Genomic DNA, 17,733 nt, shown 5'->3' with positions numbered 1-17,733 from the left:
ATACAAAATCATTTACATAACATTATTAACAATTCTTATTTACATTTAGTGAAAGTAGCACATTTTGATGAGAATATACAATACAATTTACAATACAATTTACAATACTATTTAAATTATATTTACATAGTTGGAGATACAAAGCAGGGGCGTATCTAGAAAATGGGGGGTTGGGGGTAAAAATGAGGTGTTTCTCCAAAGCGAGGATAGACCTTCGTCGATGACAACTATCAGGTCAGATATAGGGTCACCTGGTTGCTCAAAAAATTGGGATTTGGCAATGAATTCTCACTGTTTAAAATCCTAAAGACTGTTGTTGAGGAAGAGAAGAAGAAGAAGAAGAATAAAGATTAGGTGAAGAATTATTTAAAGAATAATACGAACTCATTTGAGAATAATAAGGATAATTGTTATATAAATTATTATAATTATTGTTTTGATAGTTACTATAGTTACAAGATTGTTGTTGTTGTTGGTAACTTGTTGTTGTGGTAACATCATTTAATAAATGTGACATCAGGAGATGATTCTGGGTGGAGTAAGATGGCTGACTTGATGTTGTGTTGTTGCTGTTGTAAGTTGATGCTGTAGTTCCAGGATAGTACAGAGTCTCTGGCATGTAGTGAAGACTGAAAATAGAACATGAAACAAATTATATGGAGTTTTAGTTCCTAATAAGACTGATCAAACATCTTGCAGTGTGCACTGAAGGAAATTGTGACAGGTGGGCGACAAAACAAGATTTGCTCCTACCAATACAACAGGACGCATGTTCTAAGTCGCGCTGACCAACAGCTCAAAGATTTCATGACTGACTTTAGGCTACTTACTTGGATCTCGGATGAGGTTTAACAGGTGGTGAGTTAGAAGGTGAAGCATTCTCTACTGGTGGTGATAAAACATGACATGATCTATCTGGTGATGTTGATTGACTGATTGATTGACAGGTTGGTTGACTGATTGATTGACAGGTTGGTTGACTGATTGATTGACAGGTAGTAGATGATGTAGCATTAGATGCTGGAGAAAGAATCATATCCATGGGATTTGGTCTAGGCGAACCCTGATTGAAGATCTGTTTTCTCATCCACGCCATATGGACATCTTTGGACTGACGTTTAAACTTTGATCGGCGATTTTGGAACCAGATCTGAAAAAGGGAATATTGTAATGAATTGCCGGAGTATCTTTAATGAGAACATTCTCTAGCCACTCCGACCTGCATCACAACCAGAACCGACACTTTGAAAAACATTCGCTTGGTAAGCAAGCCCCATATCTGTCACCGAGCGATATTTATGCCAGATATTGGAAAGGTGATCATATAAACCTACCGATATTCTTTCCACAGTGACAGCTAAAGATTTTGCCAGTTCTTCAAGAGCTTGTGAGTCGGGATATTGAGAAACCAGAAACAAACTTTCCATTGTATTCAACTATAATAACAAATAAATCATATTTAAATTTCATAATGGACTTGAATAATTGGCGAGAGGCAGTGGCGGAGTCAGATTTACGTCCGAGAGGGGGAGGGGGGGGGGGGGCGCGAATTATCTCACCTGAGCTGCCGTGTATTTAGTTCTGTTTCTTGGCTGTATTCCACCTCGTTTCTTTGGTTTTTCTTCTAGACTGGTCTTCACTTTCATGGTTAAATCTGTCAAAAAAAAAATTGCAATGATATAAAACGTCAATATTGAGTTGGAACTGGTTATAGACACTGCCAAGATTCGCATGCTTAGGCTCAAAATGACCGATACTTTCCCGGGCAATGATATTGGGTTAATGCAGCGTTCCTTTTTCTTAGTCTTTATAAATATTCCACCACGAAAGCAGTTTCAAATACAAGATCACTTACCTAAAAGGACCGCTAGTGATAATACTGAATTCAACTGCTCTTATGGTCCAAGGGAAGATGTGTCTTTAATGTTTGTTGAATCAGAAGTGATATGTTATTCTAGAATTGCCCATCTTTATATATGAACTGACGAAGATACGGTACATGATTTCAGCGTCCATAATGAAACCTTTTTAGGTAGCGAATACGAAGAACTTCAAGGCTTTTAGCAGTAAAAACATGGCCGTTGCCCTTCAAGATTAAAGCAAGGCCCACCGCCATGTACGATGTTTTCTTAGCTTCGGAAACAGTTTTGATTATATCCAATCAACTGTGTCTTATACTGTTTTGTTTTTTACTGAATATTGTTGTGTAAACATTTGATTGCACTAATTACATGCTAGAAATAAACTCTTTTGTTTTTTAATTGAAATGTCCTGCGTTCTCTGCGTTCTCTGCGTTCTCTGCGTTCTGCGTTCGCTGCGTTCTGTGTTTTCTAATGCGGCAAAAATGCGATTGCATGTAACAACAACAACACATTATTTTAAACAGATTCGTAGGTTTAAGATGCCACCCCCCACCCACCCCCCTTTTCAAAAAACTATAATTCAATGTAAACTGAATTTAACTCGCAGATATACCACATAAAAGCTAGTTGAAAGGGATGGCGATTTAAAACCTCGGTCGGTGTGTGGTAGCGGGTATTAGGTTTTTCCATTTCCATTTTTGAATTCCGTTTTCTAAGCAAAATGATTTGGCGAATATTATTCGGATACCCGACCAACAAATTTAAAGATATGTATTTAGCGATGGTGCGAAATGAAAGTTTGATTAATTAAGAATAACAATTAAAAAGACAAACACCCTGATGTTAATTATTGATGTCTATTGTCTCGAATATCCAGGACAATGTTTTGACAATCATTTCATGTGGCTTGATTCTTAAAACAACACACCGGCCATTTGCTACCCCAATCTGAAAAAGGTCTTTGATGGTATCCGACAATCTGTATATCAATGGCTCCATGATAGGCGCAACTAGAGAGATTGTGTTGAACGATGCCGTAGTTCTGGATCCAAATGAATGGAGTTTTACGTCTCACGTTTTGTGTTCAAACCCATCTGCATATATATGCATAATGAAATTTGAATTTTGTCTTTCAAAAATAATTAAAAGTAGGCTATCAAATATTTTTTTCCGAATCAAAATCGAAAAAGAGTAGGCTTATGGAACTATCCTTTGTAGAATTTCCCCCATTGCCTACATCATTATCATCTGTGATTAAATTATCCGTGTATAATAACCTATACTGTCCCCCCCCCCCCCCCCCCCCCCTCGCTAAAAAAATTATTGTTGTTTGCATAAGTAGCCCAAATAAATCAAAGTAAACAACATTTAAATTTCTGATACTTTCCATTGTTGAAAATCACAAGGACAATGTTTAGACAATCATTTCAGGTGTATTATTCCTATAACAACAAAAAACCGTTTGATCTATGTTTGGCTTCTTCAATCTGAACGTAGGTCTTTGATGGTGACCGCCAGTGTATGGCCAATGATCGGCAACGGCAAACTAGATACTGCACATAACCAATCTTAGCGGGGTTAAAAACTGATTGGATTGTATCTTGCCGATGTTTTCCATTGGTTTCTGTCCGAATTGTTCTACTGACGTTTGGATTCCCTTTTTGAAGGTATATATAAAGATTTTTTTTACCGATAGTTAGCCATTATCAAATTTCAATTCTGAGCGAAACTTCTAACTCCTTGGGATCTATTAAGCTCTATCTAGAAGGAAAATATCGTCTATTTCAGGAAAAGATCAAAAATAAGGTGAGCTATTTCTTGAATGAAACTTCAAACTCAATTTGATACAAAATTTCATCACTGACACCCCAAATACATGTGATGGTATTAATATTGTATATATCACATAGCGAATTTAATCAAGGCATAGGATATACACAATGTGCAATTGGCGAGACTCTCACCATTTTCAGGTCTTTTCCTGTGATCACTGCTTGACTTAAGTTAATTGAAAAGATGACGATCTTAGCAAATCCATCATGAAACCCCAGAGTAATGCATTCGTATTCATTTGTTTTGATAATTTTGATGGTTAATCTGATGATTTTGCTTTCAGAAGAATCACCATGAAGCAAGTCACTAAAACCAGTCCTGAACAAAAACCAAAGAAACGAGGTGGAATACAACCTAGAAACAGAACTAAATACACGGCAGCTCAGGTAAGCTATAATGTTTTAAACCATGGTATAACTTGGGTTCCGAGTTCCATCCAGCTAAATCCCGAACTTTGTCGGTAGAAGGTCAGGGTTGTCGCCGACTCGACCAAAACACATACTCGACAACTAATCTGCGAACTCTTCAGACGAGATGCTGAATTGACAAAACAAATTACAAAGTTGCATCATAGTTGCGGATTGTTCTGTAGATTTTCTTAACCTTGTTACCTGCAAGTTTGGCAATTTAGCTGCCAGTGCTTTCCTCGTAAAATCAACAGCAAAAGATTAACAGTGCGTGTATTTTATTTTGTCGAACATTTATTTCTACAATCAATCGTCTTTTTTTAGTTAAATGCTTTAGAGAGTTTATTTATGGTATCACAGTATCCCGACTCATTATGTTTAGAAGATCTTTGTAAATCTTTAGGGGTCACCGTGGAAAGAATCCAAGTAAGTAAATTATCTACTCTTCTGGAATGCTTCTTCCAATATGACCAGATGAGCCACGGTGGATTAGTGCGCTAGATGTTTGCTAACCAACATGAAGGTTCGGGATGCCATAGTCCGTCTTTTCGGACATCGACCTAAAAAGTAGCGTTTTCGGGTGATGCTCTAAAAATAATTAAGTTTTGAAAGAAAATAGGCCGAAAAATATTGGTCAACAACCCAAAAACAACAAGCAAAATTCGTGGGAAAATGTCGGCAGACCAACCCCCTTCCCCAACAGGCCTTTGACCATTACACCTGTGTGTAAAGCTCCGTGTTGCGTTTTTACCCAAAGCTGAATCATGACCATATTCTTTTTTCAGATTTGGTTCCAAAATCGACGGTCAAAATTTAAACGTCAGTCCAAAGATGGCCACATGGCGTGGATGAGAAAACAGATCTTCAATCAGGGTTCACCAAGACCAAATCCCATGGATATGATTCATTCTCCAGCATCTCATGCTACATCATCTACTACTTGTCAATCAATCAGTCAACCAACCTGTCAATCAATCAGTCAACCAACCTGTCAACCAACCTGTCAATCAACATCACCTGATAGATCATGTCATGTTTTATCACCACCAGTAGAGAATGCTTCACCTTCTAACTCACCACCTGTTAAACCTCATCCGAGATCCAAGTAAGTAGCCTAAAGTCAGTCATGAAATCTTTGAGCTGTTGGTCAGCGCGACTTAGAACATGCGTCCCGTTGTATTGGTAGGACCAAATCTTGTTTTGTCGCTCACCTGTCACAATTTCCTTCAGTGCACACTGCAAGATGTTTGATCAGTCCTATTAGGAACTAAAACTCCATATAATGTTTCATGTTCTATTTTCAGTCTTCACTACATGCCAGAGACTCTGTACTATCCTGGAACTACAGCATCAACTTACAACAGCAACAACAACACAACATCAAGTCAGCCATCTTACTCCACCCAGAATCATCTCCTGATGTCACATTTATTAAATGATGTTACCACAACAACAAGTTACCAACAACAACAACAACCTTGTAACTATAGTAACTATCAAAACAATAATTATAATAATTTATATAACAATTATCCTTATTATTCTCAAATGAGTTCGTATTATTCTTTAAATAATTCTTCACCTAATCTTTATTCTTCTTCTTCTTCATCTTCTCTTCCTCAACAACAGTCTTTAGGGGTTTAAAGAAACGAGTCATACTTGCTATTTCCTGATTAAAAAAAGGCTTTTGAGTCAGTTTCTTATCTTATCTTGATACGTGTACATGATTTTACATTGATTTAGAATAGAGAGTGCTAGCTCATTTGACTCTGAATAGAGAGTGCTAGCTCATTTGACTCTGAATAGAGAGTGCTAGCTCATTTGACTCTGAATAGAGAGTAGCTCATTTGACTCTGAATAGAGAGTGCTAGCTCATTTGACTCCCGAATAGATAATGCTAGCTCATTTGACTCTCGAATAGAGAGTGCTAGCTCATTTGACTCTCGAATAGATAATGCTAGCTCATTTGACTCTTGAATATGGGGTGAGCGTATTTGACTCTCGAATAGATAATGCTAGCTCATTTGACTCTGAATAGAGAGTGCTAGCTCATTTGACTCTTGAATAGGCTTGTCAGTTTGTTTAACCTTTGAATTGCCTGCAACACTGGGTCGACTGTAAATTGCCATCTGTTAGTGCTAGAATATTGTAGTTATCTGTATATATAGTGTTTAATAAATTGTATAAATTTGCTATATTATTATGTGTTAATAAACATATTCTTTGAATCTTTTCTATATTTCATTTGTCATGTATACAAAAGTATTAACAATGTCTGCATGTTCAGTCAATGTCCTGTTTGTTACCTATAAGGTATAACAACGTTATGGTTCCTTAAAGAAGGTAAAGAGGTTTTCTAAACTTTTTATGTATATCGGGGACACTTATAGCATTCATCTGCACCATTCCAATTTTCAATCAGACGTCTGTGGTTCCTGCAATTCCGCTAAAACTAAGTTCTTGATGACGTTTCTATCACAAAAGCTCTTAATAATATCTTAAGGACTTTGAGATAGTGATGTATAAAAACACTTTGTTTTAGTGGAATTGCAGGAACCATAGACCGTCTGATTGAAAATAGGAATGGTGAAAATCCATGCTATTAGTGTCCCTGATACACATAAAGGGTTTAGAAAACCTCTTTACATTCCTTTAGGCAATGTTGTCTGATCTTTTACCAGCCATAGAGTTTTTTTTTCGCAGTTTTGAAGGACCTCATCACAATTAAAAAAAAAAGTAACATAAATAATTTTTATTTGAAGACATTTAAGGTTATTTCATCAGATTTCATAAAATATTACAAAATAAATGATCAAATATTCAACTTTGTACAGAAAAAACAATAGCATCAGGGAAATAGGGGTTACAGTTTCATTATATTCAGATGATAAAATAGTTTTCACTAAATTGTAGAACCCTTAAAATATATCATGCAATTTCTGTATAAAACCTATTGAAGGGATTGTAAAAAGGTTTTTTTAATTTCTTATGTGTATCAGGGACACTGATAGCATCAACTTGCGCAATTCCAATTTTCAATCAGACGTCTGTGTGTTCTGCAATTCCACTAAAACTAAGTATTTGATGGTGCCACTAATGTTAATCACAAAATATGCTGTATCACACAAGGCCCTTCGTAATTAGTGACATCAACAAACACTTAGTTTTAGTAGAATTGCAGGAGCCACAGACATCTGTTTGTCAATTGGAATGGTGCAAATTGATGCTATCAGTGTTCCTGATATGCATACAAAATTTAGAAAACCTTTTTACAATCTCTTTAAATATAAATAAAAACAATGAGTTAGTAAGATTGTTATCAATGTTTGTGTTTTTTAGAAGGTCTTCTATCTACATCATCATTATCAGCTTTCCGTTTCTGTCTCTCACTCTTTCTTATGCTATTGGATTCTCTGAAATAAAGAAGGTTTTCTCCTTATCTAGACCATGCAGTGCTTAATCAGGGAAATTTTGGGCTGAATGAAGAAAATCAAATAAAGACTATTGATCAATAATCAAAACATTTCAATTGAGAAACCCTGTAAATACTAAATTAAAAACATGACAAAATTCTTAATTTCATGGGTAATTTTTGTGTCATAAAAGTATAATCTTGTTTTGATCAGTTATTATAATTTATTAATAGAGACACAACAATCACTGGTTAAAGTTTAATGCAATGTTTAAATGTGTTTAGTCACAATTGCTAAATGCCATTGAAAGACTTTATCATAGTTTATTGTGGTTAAGATATTACTTCTTGTTAAAGGGGAGAGATTGGTGAAAATGTAACTATGACATATAATCAATTATAAAATTTGATAATCGAAATTATAAATTTGAAGCGACGATAATCGATTATTCTTCCCAGTCCTACTTACCTCAACTGTAGACTCAATCTTGTAGGTCTTATTATACTGTCCATAGATGGTGGCTGAAAAAAAGAGAATTTTGCTATTTATTAGGGTAGCTATATACCGTATTTAACGTGGACATGAATTTATGTACTAGCTGAACTACAAAGTGTAATGTAAGCAGAAAGACTTCTATGTGGGGTAGCTTGTCCAAACCCTAACAAAGACCAAGTCAAGCTCCCCTCCATCTAATCTTCCTGCTTTAAAGAATGTGAGTCTATATTACATACCTCTAGTTCACAAACTGGTATTATATCACTGGTATCACCATCACTATCATCATTGATATCACCATTGATATCATCAATGTCACCATTGATATCACCATTAATGTCACCATTGATATCACCATTAATGTCACCATTCTCTGCGTGGTGAGTTGTTGTCAATGATAATGCAGGCCATAATTCTGAACTTCCAGTGGTATTCACTGAATTTTCTGTAATAAAAACTATATTAACAATGTGGACTATCTGTAGCACACTGGACCTCAGTCACCTCCATCACATGGAAAAAACATCTAGTCTTTCGGATGGGACAATAAACCGAGGCCGGTGTGCTACAGGCTGTGCATGTTAATGATCCCTTGACAGTTGGAAATCGAAAAAGAGATGGCTAATGCTGTCCTGACAAGATTTCTCTCATCGCTCCCTGCATGGCGTTGCCCGTCTTCATTAGCCCACATGGTGCAGAAAAGTTGGATGGAAAACTCCATTCATTTCTTATTGTAAGATTTTTTTTTAACGCTGCCCAAGATTATTACACGCTGAAGATTCATTGTTTCAGTTCATTAGACCAATTGGAAACAGAAAAGTAGGGTGTAAAACTCCATTCCATCCATATACATATATTTGACAAGCATGCAGTCCCTCTCAAGACAGCCAGTTGGAAGACCTACCTATACAACTCTTGTCCTTTGATGGTGTGGAATCCCCCATTTCTGATCCACTATCATCTACATACAGGGTACCTCCGACCGTAGATAACTTAGATCTTCGCGGTGACAGAAACATGTTGTTCCCAATTACAGGCGACTGTGGAATCGGTGAGGCGTCACCGTTCTTTGATTTTGACTCAAAAAGTGACTTTCTGCAAGGTGTCTTAACATTGCAGGCTTCATCCATGTCTGAGCTATCTTCAGAGTTATTGGAATTCAAATCTTTGGATGAGGTACCCGCTTCTCCATTAGGTGTTGGTGGTTCTTCTTCAACAGGTTTCTTAAAATCACTATCAGGAAATAGGTCAAAGGATTCCTGACTGGAATTGGACACAAGTCGACCAATATCATCCACTGTTTGCCTGATAACTTGCGCCAAAGTCTCAGACTGTTTGCTTCTGTCAGTTGTGGACTCTTGAGATTCTTCTTCAGAGTTTTCAGAAGCTTGATTAGTTTTTCTGGCTACACCATTACCACCATTTGATTTGGCTTTGTTTCTGGCTTGTTCTATCAAAGCTTTAAATTGACTCTTGTGCTGTTTCTCTAAAATATACAATATCAAATCAAAATACTAGCTGGTACTTTCCTATCACAGTATTTATCAGAATCAAAATCAAACAATGAGTCCACATACAATTGCAAAAAACATTAGACATTCACAAAAACTGGAACAATGGTCAACTCTTCATCAAATTTGGAGAGTTCACACTCATTAACTTGTTAGTGTGTATATGATTCATTATTGGTTATTACTCTGAAATGAATTACTTGATCAAGGGTTACATGCTGAACTGAGTTATACACTCTTGTGAGATCAAAATGGACCTTCATATACAAATGAAAATAACTAACTTAGGATCTTTTTCCAGAGAGTCCACATGCTTAATATTGTTTTTGTGGTATGTGTTTTCTTATTCGTATTATAAGTAAGTATTGCTTACCATAATATTTTTGAGCTTGTCTTATTTCATCTTGATCAGCATTTTTACTAATTTTCAACCCCTACAATACAATGGTTATAGAACTGAGATGATTATCACAATTGTGGAGTGAAACCAGGTGTTCTTGGCAAAAATATCATCATTATATCAGTTGATCCAGCTGTAAAATTGGTAATCAATATGCATAAAAATTTGGGCCATTGACCAGCTGACTAATGAGGTCTATAAAAGACTAAGTTGTTTTCCTTGTCAAATCCTTGCTTTTTTAAGAACTGATAAATATAAAAGTTACCTTTTGTTTAGAAGAATCAGACAGTTTCCTTTGTATTCTTTCATTCTTTTCAAAATATCTCACCAATTCTGGAGCTGTATAGAATTAATTATAAAAAATTCATGCTTAATATATTCTGTACCTGATTAGGCTAATACAGACGTTGCCATGCAGTGTGCAATGAGAGAAAGTCCAATCTTCTTCCCATTCACTGTCACTACCTGCTCCATTAGACTTAGAGCAACTAAATGCCTTTCTGTCCTTCCTTGATTGGACTAAAGGCAATAGGAGAAAAAAAGTTAACGAGAATATTCTACATAATGAAGGCCCTAATTAATCTGAGTTGAAATGTTAACTTACTTGCTTTAGGATGTAAAGAATCACAATCAGAATTATGTAGTAAACTAAAATCTTGATGTCTTTTAATCAACACCTTAAATAAGAAATATGAATAATGGTAAAAGAAACACAAGGCAACATCTCAGAAACAATACGATATTTTTCTACCATCTTACCATCTTATAGTCACATCTGTATATCACGTCGGTATATCACATCTGTATATCACGTCTGTATATCACATCTGTATATCACGTCGGTATATCACATGTATAAATCATGTCTGTATATCACATCTGTATATCACATCTGTATATCACGTCGGTATATCACATGTATAAATCACGTCGGTATATCACATCTGTATATCACATCTGTGTATCACGCCTGTATACCATATCTGTATATCACATAGATATATCACACCAGTACATCACATCTGTATATCACATACATACATCACACCAGTACATCACATCTGTATATCACGTCCAAGGAAGAGGTAAGACCAGATTTGTCGTGCTAGCTATTTAGATAAAGGGAACCATAATTCCATTTATACATTGATAAATAAGGGGGAGGTTTTGAAAACAATGATGACAGAGAAATCAAAATAAAAACAAATTTTACTGAACCTTTCTATCTCCGTCTGTAGATAATCCTAACTCTTTTAATCTGTTTTTAATATCTTTATCAGACATCAGATGATAAACTAGTTTAGTTAATGGTTTCTTCTTACTACTACTTTAAATATAAAGTTTGAATTCAACTTTTTGCTCTTTTAATATTGCCTAATGTAGACACAAAGGCAAATCTTCCACTCGTTCATATAATTGAATAAAAAAATTACCAGCCACTAAATATTCACCTGTCGAGGGAGTTGGAGCATACTCAGCCTATTCCATGCAGTGTGCAATGAGTGAAATTTTTTCAGGACAATGCCTTAGAATACTCTTTTTGATTTGCTTCTTCCGCAGTCTAGGCCATGCAGTTTGCAATGAGGGAAATTTTAAAAGAACAGTTGGTTTATGCTACTTTTCGATTTTCTATTGGTGAAGGACCTTTAACATTAGCAACCTACACCATGCAGTGTGCAATGAGGGATGTTTTAACAGGACAGTGGCATTAGCCAACATCTAGATTCAGGACAAATTTCTTGTCGCTTAAACTTTTAAACTTACCTTCTTAAACTTTCTATTTTTTCTGTTTTATGAAGACAATTATCAAGATGTTTGTTGATTAACTGTTGACGTACTAACACACCACAAACAGGACAATCAACTAAAAAATATAGAATTTATTTCAAGTTTAAAGGATGAACTCTCATCAATAAATCCAAAGCTAAAAATGAAGAAAGACTTGAAAGATTGTTCTATCTTAAGCAGTTATTTGAGGAAGGCTTGTAGTATATTCTGTTAGAGCTTTGGAATGACTTCGTTTGCATGGCTACATCTAACAAACGGTGGTTGTTGGTTCTTATTTCAGTCAGCATGTGAAGATCTGGTGATCTTGAATTAGTCATCTTTCCTCATTTATCCAGTCAACCCAGTTGTAAATGGGTACGGATAATCCAGAAAAGATCAATACCAAGAAGTTTGACCAAGGCAAGCTAGTAGAAAGGATCCTCATGAACCTATGTTATCATCTTTGTATAAGAAATAAACTAAATTCTTTCAAAAATTCATGCAACCATAACTCTGTCTATCTAACCTTTGTCTATGCTGGATGTATCTTGAGAACTAACTGGTGTACTACAGCTTGGTAGACAGCTATCTTGTAATGGCGTCAACATGGAGTCATCTTTTAACTTAGTAAATTCAGTCTTTTCTGTCTTCTCAGTTCGTTTTGACGTCTTGTAATCGCTTGAACTTGGAAATATTTTATCAAACTTCTCCTTGGAGCCATTACAAGATTCTACTGGCCCCTTTCTTATATTTTCTGCACAAAAATCCATATCGGAGTCATAATCCGTGAATTTTGTGGCTACTTTCTTGGTTTCTTCTTCCCAAATTTCAATGTCTGAATCCACGTCTGCTATTAATAAATTCTGAAAATTTAAAGCAATTCCATTGGTTATTATACATTTTTGTTTTAATTTTGTAATTAGCATCACATGACAGCAATGTAAACTTCCATCTTTGTTCGATTAAAGCAGAACTGGAATCAGATTTCTATTTTGAAAAGAGCTACAGACAGCTTAAATTGAGCTTCATCAGCTGATAACAATATACATTTAGAAGACTATATCCCTTGAATGATGTTATGCTGCATTCGATACTTTAACTAAACTGTAAATTCACTACATTCCAGAGGTTACCAATACAGCATTTACAACAAATATAAAAGGGATTGTAAAGTGGTAAAGTCTTTTTATGGCTGTGAGTATCAAGTACATTCATAGCTTATTTTACACCATTCTGATATCCCATTTTGAAACTGTGAGTTCTTTACCATCCCTTTTTCAATTCAGCCAAACAGGAAGAAGTCATAGGACAATTTCCTTAGATTCGATTATGGACCTTACTTTAGAAATATGATTAGTTAAAGAACTATTAACAGCAGCTACAACTGTTGATTTACTGCCTTCCTGTAAACAGACATCTTTAGGACTGGATATATTCTCTTTCTCTTTCCATATCTTCTTTAATGGCTTTCTGAAATCATCCAAGTCAAATCCTAACCCTTTGAAAACCGAGTGTAAATAAACTAAAATGTCATATACCCTGAGCTCCAAGTAAAATCACATAATTTGGTAACCTTTAGACTCCCAGTTCCCAACCCCCTGGGGGTTTGGGACTAGGGTATCAGGGGTGTGGCCAACTGGTGTAGGAGAAGAATTTATTTTGAATTGAGAGAGCACCTCACATCAACACATGCTAAAAATGTGGATGAATCAAATTTTTGGGGGTGTGAAAGGTCCATGTGATTGCTCCAGGGGTATGAAGGCTGAAAAAGGCGTTAGACTGCTCTTCTTGAAAGGGTTAATGATCTCAGAGAAGCTGTCTTAGTGTGTGCTGATATCTGCAGAGTCTCAGTCATTATTTTGAAGTTGATATTTAAATTACGGGTGTGTGGTCTGACTCTAGAATCTACTATTTAACTTTATTAACATAGTTACTCACTTGATTTTTTTGTACTGTTCTATAACATTGTCTAATATTCGGTTATTTCTTAACTCTGGTCCACTAGCTTGCTGCAAAAACAATCATATACCAGTTCTTCATTTGTACAATAATAACAATCATAAATATTAATACAGAACTTGAATCATGTTGTTACTTTGAGTTTCCAATATGCGATCTTCAAACAACTTGCATATTTAAGATATAATATAAAACCAAAGGTTTCATTTAGGCAATAGCGTTGATGACTTTTGTATAATAATCTAAAACTTACAGCAGAACACGCAGGGCACTGAGTTTTATAACAAAAATATTTTCTTATACACAGGGAACAGACTGAAATAAAAAAAATGTCTTTTTATTCTGTTATATTTGATAGCTGGTAATTATTTTCATGGTTTCTGATCTCTGCTGCCCTGTGAAAGTCTAGTGACTTTGAATAAGTCATCATACATTATCATTTAAGGCCATCAATCTGAAATGAGTATGGATAATCCATAATCTAGTTGATCTTGCTTATTAAAGACATATAATTTGGTGTCTTTTGTCAACAAGATAAGCTAACAGGTCTCTCTACTATAAAAAATGGAATCAGCAGACCAAGAATTTCCACCTCTTACAAATACCGAAATTAGATTACTTACAATTATGGTGACAGTTTGGTAGAATCATAGCTGTTCTTATATAATCATAACATGACGGACATCTTAGTAAATTATCTAGAGCCTTAAATACAATAACATAGAATTGGTCAGCAAAACACAACCCTAGAGCCTCACAAAATATCTCTGAGCATATTGAAGGGGGGATAATTAAATTAATTTAAACAGTTCCCTCAATGTACACTGCATTGCATTGCCTCTCTCCATTGACACAATCCGGTTAAAATGCAGAAAAATAGGAGGTGAAACTCATCTATTTGGTGATTATCCATTGAACCATGGCCATGCAATTGCAAAACTGTACTGTTTTTCGTCAATCACTCAGTGTCAATGCCAGAAAGAAACATTTGCTACAAACCTTCAACTCTGAAAGTGAAACATTTTGGTTAGATAATGACCGTTTTGAAGATTCCTCATCATCTGAGCTAAAACTCATGGTGAAATTGTTAGAAGAAGATGGATTATCGATCAAATCTGGCATTTTCAACGTTCATTCTCAAAACATAAACAAACTTTCAATTTATAACAAGCGGGAAATCGGAAGGACTGAACTTAGCGTACACATTCAACAGCATACAGATTCGGGTCGAATCGGGTCGAATCGTCTCAGCATACACATTCGCGGCAAATCGACCCGATATGAAATCTGAATTATTTCTAACTTAAATTTTTTTAATGACAAATACACATAAGAATTCTTTCAATTTCGCAAACACCTATATGTCTAACTCTCTTAGTCTTTGTACTTTGGCCCATTTAACATATAATTTTTTTTTATGGAAGCTGAAAATTACCAAAGTTTAACAGCAAATTAAAAGGCTTAGCCGTCATAGGAACTTTTTGAAATTCTCACCATACTATCTCACACTTGTCATTATTCGAAATATCAAATCACCAAATTGTTGTCTCCCTTACTTTTTGTACGGGGGCCCATTGAAGACATACACTAATCGACGTATATATAGTGCCTATGGCCTATACAGTAGAATAATACTCAGAGTTTACGGACAATTTGCGAGGCTCACAAGCCGTCATAGAAACCTTTTGAAATTTATACTATGTCCGAATTGGGTCAGAAAGACATAAAACGGGACTCAATTCTGTAAAAGGCCGTGCACAAATTTGGATCGAATGAATAATTCGAAACAATTTTGTATTTCGTGTAGGGTCATTTTACTAATTTTGACAATCAAATGATATGATTTAATTATTAAGTAGTTTATTATCACCATCAACAGGGGGAAATTGATTGACAAGGGGAAATCTATACATTCTGAAAACGGGGGTAACACAGGGCCCTCAATTGAAGTCTGGGCCTAAAATGTCGGTCTTTTGCTTTGAAAAGATAATACAGTAATACTCAAGTCTTTATTTTCCACAAATTGTTCCAATTTCGCTTTCGCTAAAGTTGCAACCAGTGTCTACACTACCACAGAGACTTCCCTTGGCATTTAGTTAAGCCAACTGACTATGGCTGTATGAAAAGCTAACGGCCTAATACTGAGCCTGTAGTAAGAAGCCCCTTGTTGAATGGCAAGCTACACAATTACCAAAGCCGTGGAGTAGGGGAGTGGGGAATGGGGAAGGAATCCTGATAATGGGAACTAATAAAACCTCCTAGAACTTCTAATATTGCTCTCAATTCCATTGTCATGATGGATTATTTGTCAGTGACCACTAATAATTAAATCACATCAATTGATTTTGCAGTGTTATTATAACTTAAAATTTGACGTCACCCTTTGATCTCGATGTACCATTATCCAACATCTTATTCGTACCACTCTTCTCGATCGTAGCAAAATTTCGTGCAAACACCCCCCCCCCCCCCCTTCCAACCTCCAAATAGGCCTTGGGCCCTAACAATGAGGATCTCGTTTCACCAACCGTATACCGAATATGGCCATATTTGATCCACTATCTTTAAATTTACTGTGGTTTAATCTGTTCTATTGCAATCATATTTCTATCGTTTGCACTTTTTCGTCCCAGAATTTATTGCCTCATTTATGTAGTCACAAAGTCAAAGCTTTTCAGTAAATTTTCTAATTATCTTCATTGAGGGTAGTCTGATTTAGGCCTAAAACTTGAATAATGGTGAATTTTATTGTAACGGTAACGCTATATCCCTTTAAATTTCGGGGTAATATTTGGCGCGAATCTAGCAATCATGTTATTTGTTCTGTCAAGAATTAAAGGTCCCCTTCCGTGTAATTTACTTCACAAACATGTGAATTTGGCAATTTTTTCCCCCGGTAACTTAACGAAATATACTTTATTCGTTGATCCAAAGATTTTTGAACAGGTTTTAGACTTTACAAAGGATTTTTAAGTCCAGTACCTCTATTCAAAATTATTTCAACCAGCCATTCTGAAATATTGGTGGATCTTTTCCTTTAATAATTTATCAACTTTCACCAAATTGACGAGAAGGTGACAGCTTAAAACCATCAGAAAGTCATAACAATTTTTTGGCGGGAAGAGTTGACACGAAGAGCACGTGGATGCAGAATTTTGGCTGCTGATTGGCTGAAATTCAATTTGTCAGTAAAAAAGTGGGAGGAGTTTAACGTAAAATCACCGTTTGCATATCCAAGGGTGCGCATTTCTGAGCGGGATTTCGATCATATTAGTCGTGACTTATGACTTATGATATATTCTATATTGGATTTTGGATGGTTTTGAATTATTTCGATATATTCAGTGCTAAATCTTTGACTAATATCTGTGGATTGGGATTTATTTGATACTATCTGTATCATTCTGGATGGATTTAGATTATTTTGTGATTTTTCTATAAAATAATGGATTCAACGATGATACTTTTGGAAGGAGTGGCAAATATTGGACCCTTATTCACAAGAAGGTAAGCCATTTTCTTCATTCAAATTTTGATTGAAAACTTGTATGGAATATAAAATGGTTTTCTAGAAATAGGGACATGATAGCATCGATTTGTACCATTCCAATTTTCAGTCAGTATAATACTCCAGGTTTAAATATTATCGGTTAGTTTGGACTTTTCTCAATCTAGATTCTTACGCGCGTGACCTTGAAAATTTAGACTCAATGTCACGATAATAAATATGACAAATATAAGTTATTTCATGACTTAAAAAATAACATGGAAGATATCAGGAGTATCATTATGGCCAACTTTTGTTTGTATTTATATTTTGCACTGGTATTTAAATTACAATTCAAGAATCATTTAGTTTAATGATACTCTTCAGAACCTTCATACGTTAAAGAGTGCTATTCAAAATTTTAAACTGCTGTGCAATTTAGCCCCATAGAGCAAAAGACTTATGCAAATAAAAAAAAGTAATTTGTATCCTTCAGAGATGAGGGTAGTCTGGTTTAGGATTAGGGGGTGGGGATATTGAGGGATGGCGTCCTATAATTGTTAGTTTATAATATGAAATTGAGGTAGACGGTTTAGAAA

General features: G+C 35.4%; 4 protein-coding genes across 4 annotated transcripts in view; 2 read left to right on the top strand and 2 right to left on the bottom strand.

The window, feature by feature from the left end:
* Positions 1 to 295: 295 nt before the first annotated feature.
* On the bottom strand, positions 296 to 1,646 carry LOTGIDRAFT_160291 (hypothetical protein; the record flags this gene model as incomplete). The annotated part of the gene is made up of 4 exons (XM_009055347.1): positions 296 to 629; positions 831 to 1,150; positions 1,335 to 1,436; positions 1,560 to 1,646. 4 exons carry the CDS (start codon positions 1,644 to 1,646, stop codon positions 296 to 298), a joined length of 843 nt encoding a protein of 280 aa, XP_009053595.1.
* A 2,342-nt stretch (positions 1,647 to 3,988) lies between these two features.
* Positions 3,989 to 5,746, top strand: LOTGIDRAFT_160290 (hypothetical protein; the record flags this gene model as incomplete). The annotated part of the gene is made up of 4 exons (XM_009055346.1): positions 3,989 to 4,081; positions 4,427 to 4,528; positions 4,888 to 5,207; positions 5,407 to 5,746. The coding sequence occupies 4 exons, from the start codon at positions 3,989 to 3,991 to the stop codon at positions 5,744 to 5,746; spliced, it is 855 nt and encodes a 284-aa protein (XP_009053594.1).
* Positions 5,747 to 6,840: 1,094 nt separating this feature from the next.
* Positions 6,841 to 14,828, bottom strand: LOTGIDRAFT_231935 (hypothetical protein). Its single transcript, XM_009055345.1, has 15 exons — positions 14,647 to 14,828; positions 14,271 to 14,352; positions 13,901 to 13,962; positions 13,627 to 13,697; positions 13,029 to 13,158; positions 12,215 to 12,551; positions 11,686 to 11,785; positions 11,140 to 11,248; positions 10,526 to 10,598; positions 10,187 to 10,260; positions 9,895 to 9,955; positions 8,915 to 9,496; positions 8,247 to 8,455; positions 7,984 to 8,036; positions 6,841 to 7,515 (listed from the first exon to the last, which is right to left on the bottom strand). The coding sequence occupies exons 1-15, from the start codon at positions 14,767 to 14,769 to the stop codon at positions 7,422 to 7,424; spliced, it is 2,160 nt and encodes a 719-aa protein (XP_009053593.1). The 5' UTR covers positions 14,770 to 14,828; the 3' UTR covers positions 6,841 to 7,421.
* Positions 14,829 to 17,092: 2,264 nt separating this feature from the next.
* LOTGIDRAFT_160288 (hypothetical protein) overlaps positions 17,093 to 17,733 on the top strand; it is a gene marked incomplete at both ends in the record, with an annotated part of 2,963 nt that continues 2,322 nt past the window's right edge. Inside the window, 2 exons of the mRNA XM_009055344.1 lie at positions 17,093 to 17,154; positions 17,220 to 17,296. Of these exons, the coding sequence (XP_009053592.1) occupies positions 17,093 to 17,154; positions 17,220 to 17,296 (139 nt within the window). The remainder of the gene's footprint in view (positions 17,155 to 17,219; positions 17,297 to 17,733) is intronic.

Source organism: Lottia gigantea (genome assembly GCF_000327385.1).
Source record: "Lottia gigantea unplaced genomic scaffold LOTGIsca_24, whole genome shotgun sequence".
Taxonomy (NCBI): domain Eukaryota; kingdom Metazoa; phylum Mollusca; class Gastropoda; family Lottiidae; genus Lottia; species Lottia gigantea.
This window is presented reverse-complemented; position numbering and strand designations above follow the sequence as displayed.

Coding starts and splice junctions, on each gene's coding strand:
- LOTGIDRAFT_231935 (XM_009055345.1), bottom strand. CDS start 14,769: ATGCCAGATTTGATCGATAATCCATCTTCTTCTAACAATTTCACCATG. Junction 13,963..14,270: donor ACCAAACTGTCACCATAATT/GTAAGTAATCTA, acceptor TTTTTATTTCAG/TCTGTTCCCTGTGTATAAGA. Junction 11,249..11,685: donor AAAATAGAAAGTTTAAGAAG/GTAAGTTTAAAA, acceptor TTATATTTAAAG/TAGTAGTAAGAAGAAACCAT.